Source organism: Quercus suber, unplaced genomic scaffold (assembly GCF_002906115.3).
Source record: "Quercus suber isolate HL8 unplaced genomic scaffold, Cork oak 2.0 scaffold_160, whole genome shotgun sequence".
NCBI lineage: Eukaryota > Viridiplantae > Streptophyta > Magnoliopsida > Fagales > Fagaceae > Quercus > Quercus suber.
In genome coordinates this window covers 1,231,748-1,240,493 of record NW_027069621.1, presented here as the reverse complement: position 1 = coordinate 1,240,493, position 8,746 = coordinate 1,231,748, and the positions used below count along the sequence as shown (strand labels likewise).

At 38.3% G+C, this 8,746-nt stretch overlaps 1 protein-coding gene across 1 annotated transcript; it reads left to right on the top strand.

Moving 5' to 3' along the window:
- Positions 1-5,736: 5,736 nt before the first annotated feature.
- LOC112007411 (uncharacterized) lies at positions 5,737-7,515 on the top strand. Its single transcript, XM_024039751.1, has one exon. The coding sequence runs from the start codon at positions 5,737-5,739 to the stop codon at positions 7,513-7,515; it is 1,779 nt and encodes a 592-aa protein (XP_023895519.1).
- Positions 7,516-8,746: the final 1,231 nt, after the last annotated feature.

Sequence of the window (8,746 nt, the reverse complement as noted above, 5' to 3'; positions counted from 1 at the left end):
AAACCCATAGCTTTTGTGCTTTGTCTGCTCTCTTCCTTCTCTCTTTCTCGGTGCAGATCGGTTGGCTGATGGCTGCAATCGAGTGTGGTGGTTGATCGGTGCGGATTGGTTGATCGAGTGTGGTGGTGTGGGTTTGGGTTCGGCGTGGTGGTTGATCGGTGCGGTGGTGGCGTGGTGGTTGATCGGTGCAGATTGGTTGGTTTGGTGGTGGTGTGGTGATTGATGATGGTGGAGCCGAGCCGTAGAGGTGGGGATAGTGGGTTGCTGTTTTCTTTTTTTCTTTTTTTGTGGTGTTGATGGTCAGAGAGGGTGGTGTTGATGGTCTGGGTTTTGTTTTTGTTTTTTTTGTTTTTTTTTTTGGTGTTGATGGTAGATTATGAGTTGCTGGTGGTGGTGGTGTCAGGTGTTGATGGTAGATTATGAGTTGCTGGTGGTGGTTGTGTGTAGTGCAGTGGTGGTGGGCTTGTGGTGATGGTGGTTTCAGTAAATGTTGCGGTTGTTGAACAGCAAGAATGAGAGAGAGAGTAAATAAAAATGTGTTGAATTGTAAATGAGGAAGGCTGTTGGATATATTATTTTATTGTGTAGAAATATTATTTTAATGAGTAGAATAGGAAAATGAAAGTTGGGATGCTGGAGGTATTGTAAAATGGTAGGGTATAATTGATAAAATTGCTTGTTGAGATGGTAAAATAAGATGAGATATAGAAACTGGATGCGGATGCTCTAATAGTTAATATGTTATTCATTCTCTAATATGGTTGTAAGCGGTGTTGGCTTTATGTTATAAGTAATTGATGTGGTCGTCTAAGGTCTCAAGTAAAAAGATGACCATCAAATTTTAACATTTTTTCTCTTTTTTAGAAAGTTTCAACCTATGACGTCCCGTTTTGATGATAACTCTTTATTATTAGACCAAGACACCAATCAGTTTTTGGTATAAGCAGAAATTGAATTTCAGATCTCTTATTCAACCATCAGAAACTTTACCAATTGAACTAACTGAAATCTACTCAAATTTTAACTAATAGGGTTATTTCTTTCGTTGTAATAGTATTAATTAAGTCTAAATATTACTCAATAAATAAAACTAATATTTTTTTAATTAAATGAAAAACAAACAAAAAACAAGTGAAATACTACATCTACAACATTTTTCACAACACTTTTACAATCAATCCCAAATAAAGGGTTATTAGAAGTTGTTATTAATGGCAAAAAAAAAAAAAAAAGTAGTGGATTCAAATTAGAACTAATAACAACTTAATATTTAGGAATTGTTGTGAAAAATATTGTTATTGTAACACTCCTGTTAAAAATAAATAAAATAAAAAAGCAATATACAAAAAATTCATAACATTTTTCACAATAATTGAACTGACAAACTTTTACTAATTTTTATCTAAGTCTACTACTAATATTACTTTTTTACTTTCTATTATTAATCTGCCATATTAACTGGTGTAAAAAAATTTGTCAAATTTTTTGTGTATATAGACTTTCTAAAAATTAAAAAAAAAAAAAAAAATTACATGGTTCATATTAATTAGTAGTAATTTTGCATTTAAAACAAGATAATCAGTCTTTATCTTAGACCCCCAAATGCATCAAGCCGCCCCTAGTTATAAGAACCTTAGATGATGATGGTTCCAGCGCATCCTCCATGTTAAATTTATGGTTAAGTGATTAAATTCACCATTTCCTAACAGCTTAACCTTTTAGGACAATCGGTAATTTAATATAGTATCAGAGCAGGAGATCTTAAGTTCCCAGACTTTACTCTACAACTTAAACTTTTGAAACAATTGATAATTTAACACTCTACAACACTCTTCTTGCACGAAACATATTGTTTGATAATCTTTCCCAATATATACTAGTCAACATAATTCGCCTAGGTGAAAAGCGCTTAATTGTCCCATGCAATAGTGTCTGTATAAGGATCAGGAATGAAGAGTTGACCTATGAGAATAGGAATATGAATAATTGAGAAAGGCATGAAGTATTAAAGATCAGCATAATGATAAAAGCTTCAGTAAGTAGTGTGAACTGATCAAATAATATTGTCAATCACAAAATTATAATAACCAAACAAAGCAACCTAATTGGCAACAAAACCATATCATTGAAAGAAAACGAAGAAATACCAAGTAGAACAATGGAGGGAAAAACAAATGGCAGAAAACTGCTTTCAATGTTTATTATACTTTCTTTGAAGAAAGTGGCGCTCATGACGGATATACAAGGAAATGTGATCCAAAAATGAAGTACTGAAATAATAACACAATCCATTAAAATAAACAGTTTCAGGCATATCAGAATGAACATCATAAATGCCATCCATATATTCATCCACAATTTAGTAGAAATGAACGAGCAATTCATCTACAATGCAAACACCAGGGACATAAATTGCTTTAAGGCCTCTCTGAAGACTCCAATGTTTTACAGTTCCACATGAATTAGATTTAAGGAATTATTCGATTATTTTCCCCAAAGAAAGAATGTAATATTATGTACAACATACAAATAATAGTTACTTGTGCTCCGGTTCTATTAATGATTCAAAACCTTTTTAAATTTCTTATTTCCACCAATTAAACACATCTATGAATCATGTTGCAAAGTAATCTCAACCCGAAACCCACAAAAATAATATAGTGTTCACAACTCATTCAATACATCATAACTCTTCCAAGTTACTAGTTTTATTTGCAACTTTTCAAGGTCATGTTATCGCCTTTACAAGTTTAAGTTTAAAATTCACCCCAATAAATAGCTTTGGTACGTAGTATGTGATTTTATTGCCAAAAAATTTTAATTACTCGCGACTTGACAAGTACTAATTCACTTGTTTCTCCAAATTTTGAAGAAAACATTTAAATTTTATTTATTTATTATTTACTTATTTTTGGGCAGCTAAAGTGCTCCCACATAATATAGCTCTCATCAATTTTCCGAACTAATAATTAGCTTATTTTAGATTTTGCTTGTATGCAAAAGTGTATGAAAGAAACTCAAAATGGATCCATTAATATGAAGCCCATATGCATAGATCATAGATGGTATATGTGGGTGGTCGGGATTTTCACCTCTTTGAGGCTTGACACCCTATACCTCACCTAGGCATGCATGCAACGTTCTAGGCATGCATGCAACGTCCTAGGCCGTCCTCGGATGGCCTTGCATTCACCTCGGACGGTGGCCTAGGAGTCCCACATCGAAGGAAAACCCCCCCACTTTCTACCTTATAAGCTTTGAAGCGAAGGGAGTAGTGTACCACTAGTTTAGTTATTCGAGGAGTCCCACATCGAAGGAAAACCCCCCCACTTTCTACCTTATAAGCTTTGAAGCGAAGGGAATAGTGTACCACTAGTTTAGTTATTCGAATAACTAAACTAGTGGTACATTACTCCCTTCGCTTCAAAGCTTATAAGGTAGAAAGTGGGGGGGTTTTCCTTCGATGTGGGACTCCTAGGCCACCGTCCGAGGTGAATGCCAAGCATGCCGAGGTGAATGCAAGGCCATCCGAGGACGGCCTAGGACGTTGCATGCATGCCTAGAACGTTGCATGCATGCCTAGGTGAGGTATAGGGTGTCAAGCTTCAAAGAGGTGAAAATCCCGACCACCCACAGTATACAATTTTTTCACCCCATAATTTGATAGTTAAGAAATGAGATATTTAAACCCATCTATATTGGAAAATGGAAATACCAAAAAAATGTCACTTGAGTTAAAAGACTCTTAACACTAATATTTATCTTTAAGATAATATAGTTACTCTACCTAAACTGAGGTAGAAACTGCCTTTCTTGCTATCTTTTTAGCAATATTTCAAAGGTACAAATCCGTCCAATTTGAAGGTGATGCTAAAATTATCATTGATTCTATTAATGATTCAAGTCTAAGTCCAAAAAATAAAAAAATAATAAAAAAGTTCTAAGTCTAGATTGGAATTCCAATCCATAATTGCAGTCATAAAAACTTTTCAGTGATATTATTTTTTGTTCGGCCCAAATCTTGCAATGGTCCAATTCACAACTTGGCTTGTTGAGTTTCTTTTTGTAAGACTTAAGAACCCATTCCCTTCACCAACATGGCAACATCCTTGTAGATTGGTGATGGGCTGGTTCCTCTTATCCCCATCCATTTGTCTATAAAATTATTATTATTAACCCAAAAATAAGAGTTTTAATTGAATATTATAGCTTCTCAAAAAAAAAAAAAAATTATTCCATTTGATTTGTGTTAGGTTCTAAGGTCTTAGGATTTTATGTATTTAGAACTCTAATTTGTAATGTTGGCAAACCATGATCAAAACATTGTATTTAGTCTTATTTAGACTTGCTCAAAGTTGGTTTAATATTGTAAAGTTGGAATCGAGTGGCTGCAGAAGTACTTGGGACTTTCTGTCTGGCTCGATCGATCGAAGAATAGACTCGATCGATCGAAAATCGCACAGGTTGAATTTTCTGCAGAATTTCCAACTCAGCCCTACTTCATTAAACGTTTAGGGTTTTATGTTTTTACCCTAGGTATATAAACAAAACCCTAGTCACGTTTTTGGAGGTTGTCCATATTGTATTGTTGCTCATACATTGCTGTTTTGTGTGAATCTCTTGTGAGATCTTTGAGGAGTTTTCCTTTACACAAAACTTAGGGTTTTCATGGTGGAGATGATTTCAACATCTTGAAGATCATTACTGTTGCAACCATTGGAACTTAAAAGAAAAGCAAGCGGGGAGCTTGTAGCTGATTGAAGAATTCAAGAAAGAAGTAGTCCGTGTATTCGGAGCCTGCGCGTGGTCGTGTCAGGAAGTTCTACTGGTGGGTAGCATTAGGAAGTCGAGCACGGAGCTTGTAGTCCTTTTGTACGAACTTCAATTCTTTCATAGTGAATTCAGGTTAGCCTTGAGGATCGGTGGGTCAAATCCTCCCCAGGTTTTTACCGTGTGGTTTCCTGGGTGATCATATCTTGTGTTATTTATTTTCCGCTGCTTTATATTCTTGATATGATTGTTTGGATTGTTTTAACCTAGAATTGCTTAATTTGACTAAGTAACAACTTGGCTAATTAATCTAGGCTACGCAATCTGTGTGTTTAAGGGGTCTAAAACCGTTCAATGATATATGCATTTATTCATAGGTATCAACAATGATGTAACATGTAATCAGAGGTTTAAATTGTATGGTTCTTTCAGTTCTGAAAGGCCTTAGTGTATGGGTTCTGAAAAAGAAAGCCTGCGAGGTGAACAAGTTATGTTGACCGTGTTAGCATTTTCCTTATACTTTGTTGTGGCACATCTCCCCTAAAAGGCCAATGTTTGTGTACAAATGAATCGACAATTTTAAGAATACGTAGGATATCATTATAGTGCGTTTGTAAACGATTAATTGTCATTAACATAACTCTCTATCTTTTGCATGATAACCATAATTAATTGTCATTATCCAGGTTTGCCATGGGTCGTTATTGCTTCTACGTTTACTACGATGAGGAGCAGTATTTCCACGACTTGCATGGGTTGTCCTATAGAGGCGAGTCAGTGAAGTAGAAGTTCATTGAGTTGAAATGCGGAACACACTTGAGAAAAATGCATTGGAAGATAATGGAAGCTCTAGGGTTGGATAGGGAGTCACATTAGATATCCATCGTGTACCATGCCCCCTAGCTACTTGTGAGTACTCAAGTTGTCTACAACTCAAATCCGTTGGGTTGCGATGTTGACGTGGACATGATGTGGACAGTGATTAAGCGGACCCCCCAGTTCATAGCATCCGACTTGTATGTAACTATTGAGACTATTGGGTTCCATGCTAGTGTAAGTTCACAGCATGGCAGTGGGGTGGAAGCGCCACACTTATGGCCGCTTGGCGTGCAGCCTTCCTTTGCCGATGCCACACCTTTGCCTTACAATAATCAACCATGCAGTGCAGTTGATGATGTTGACGAAACCGAAGTGTTGGGCACCACCCATACACATGACGTGGGAGGGTCTAGTCACATGTATGAACATGTCCAAGCTGATATGGATGGGGGAATTGATATTGATGCCAGCCGAGATGTGTACGAAGAGTTCATTGATACTGATGGACTAGTGGACGACGCAGAGGTCTTAGATGTACCACTGATCGAAAACAACGAGAAGGATTGCCCTACTACAGTTCCTATCCCAGAATGGTTCACATCAAACACATGGGACAATATTAAGGACCCATCACCTACATTGGGTACAGGGCATCTTATAAGTCGGCATAAAGGTGACCACCCGGCCATCGGGATGCTATTCAAGAGTAAAGCCTCTGTTCAGTATGTGTTGACCCTTTACTCTGTGGAGCATAATAAGCAATACAAGGTCATCAAGTCTAACACCAATAGGCTGGTAGTGCGGTGCATACATGAGGCATGTATGTGGTCAATTCGGGCCATTTGCAGCAAGAAGCACGGGTTATGGCAGATCAGTAAATGTACGGCTCCCTACAGTTGCTCCTCCCTCCAGGTAGCGACCAATGGGCGGATGATGGATTCAAAGTTCATCTCCATTGCACTTGAGAAGTATGTACGGGAGGACCTAACCCGAAAGGTAAGGGACTTGCGTAGTATACTGCATGCAATGCACGGGCATGATGTAACTATGTATAAGGTTTGGGAAGCCAAACAGAAGGTAGTTGCACGTATTTATGGGGATTTTAACGAGTCCTATGCGGAATTGCCACGGTTTCTAGCGGCATTGTCCGATGCAGATCTGGACACTGTAACCACGTTAAAGTGTGACCCTCGTGTCCCGGGGACTTGTATATTCAACTCCGCATTTTGGGCTTTCGGTCTGTGTATTAGAGAGTTCAGGCATTGCAGGCCAGTGATAAGCATAGATGCAACGCACCTCTATGGCAAGTACAAAGGAAAGCTATTGATAGCAATGGCAACAGATGGTAACAACGAGGTTTATCCACTTGCGTTTGCCGTTGTCAAAAGCGAGAGCACGGAGACATGGGGATGGTTCTTGGCATGCCTGTTGACCTATGTTACGGACCGTACCAATTTATGTATAATCTCTGACAGGCATCGTAGGATACAATCATGCTTCGATGACATCACTAGGGGCTACTTGCAACTGCCCTTAACCCATCACCGATATTGCCTCTGCCATTTAGTAAGCAATGTTAACACAAACTTCAATAGTGTGCCGTTGAAGAACTTGGTATGGAAGGCAGCAACTGCGAATCAAGTTAGGAAGTTTGAAAACACCATGGATTGCATCAAGAATGTCAACTTGGATGCGTACAACTATCTTAAGGAGGTAAATCAAGAAAAGTGGACACTTGTACATGACCATGGGCACCGATATGGGGCAATGACAACCAACCTGTCAGAGTGCTTCAATGGGGTACTTAAGGGCACACGTAGCTTGCCGATAACTGCAATGGTGAAGTTCACATTTTACAAGGTGAACTCGTACTTTGACGAATGTCGAAACAAAGTTCTAGAGCAGTTGGAAGAGGGGCAAGTGTGATGCAAATTTGCCTATGACAAGTTCGAGGCAAATAAAGAGAAGGCGAAGCTCTATATAGTTAGATGGATGAGCATGCAACAACAGTTATATACAGTAGAGACCCAGTCTTCATTGTTGAACACTAGCGGGGGAGACCACACCCATAGGGTTTCCCTCATGGACATGACATGCACATGTGGCAAATGGGAAGCAAACAAGATCCCCTATTCACACTTGATAGCAGTTTGTGCCAAGCACAACCACGATGCCACTGAGTATATGGATCGTTTCTACCTCGTGGAAGAATGGTATCATAGCTACGAGCCAATATTCCAACCACTTAAAGATAGGTTAGAATGGCTGGAGCCAGAAGAAAGGAGAACCGTCATGCCAAAACCGTGGTTGATCCGTGAGAAAGGTTGGCCCACGTCCACGAGAATCTGTAATGAGATGGATGACGAGGGTAGGGAGTTGCCAACCTCATTGTGGATTGAGAATGGACCAAAGTTGAAATGTGGGCTGTGTCGCCAAGAGGGTCATAACCGGTGTACATGTCCAACGCGTAATGTGGCATCAACAAGCCGTGGTGCTACGTAGCAGGTAACAATTACAATTCATAGTAACAAGGGGGTATCATAAGTTATTCTTCTTTGCATGTTTATGTATTACATAATGAGTTATAAGTAAGATTCATGGAGTAATTTTTAGTTTAGAACCATGATAGTAATACCATTGTATCAAATTTAGCTATACTTTGGGCAAGCTTCAAGGTTCTTCTGCATCTATCAATTCATGCTATTAATTAATGTGGGTTGTATACTAATTTTTGTGTTTGTTACTATGCAGAAAGGAGGCAGTCTTGCAACAACGGGAGGTTTGTAGTTCCAATACTGTTGCCATGTCCTGTGTGCCAAAGGTGCCAGAGTTTCTACGTACCGTAGATGAAGTGGTTAGACTGACTGAAGAGAACAAAAAAAAGGTGTAACTCAAATGCGCAAACTCCATGTTTGCCTAAAACCATTGTTGGCGTGTGCTGTCCAAGTTTCAAGTTAAAATTGTGAATAATGTTTAAAATGTACAATTGACCAATATATTTTTGTACATCAACGGATTTAACTGTATTAAGTTTTTACTTACAAACAAGCTTGTATGGATGATTTTCTTACTCACGTAATAGAAATGAGGGAATGATTAATTCATGGAAGTGGTTGGAAGTAGATATGAGTTCTTGTATAGCATGGTTGTGAACAGG

Coding starts and splice junctions, on each gene's coding strand:
- LOC112007411 (XM_024039751.1), top strand. CDS start 5,737: ATGATGTGGACAGTGATTAAGCGGACCCCCCAGTTCATAGCATCCGAC.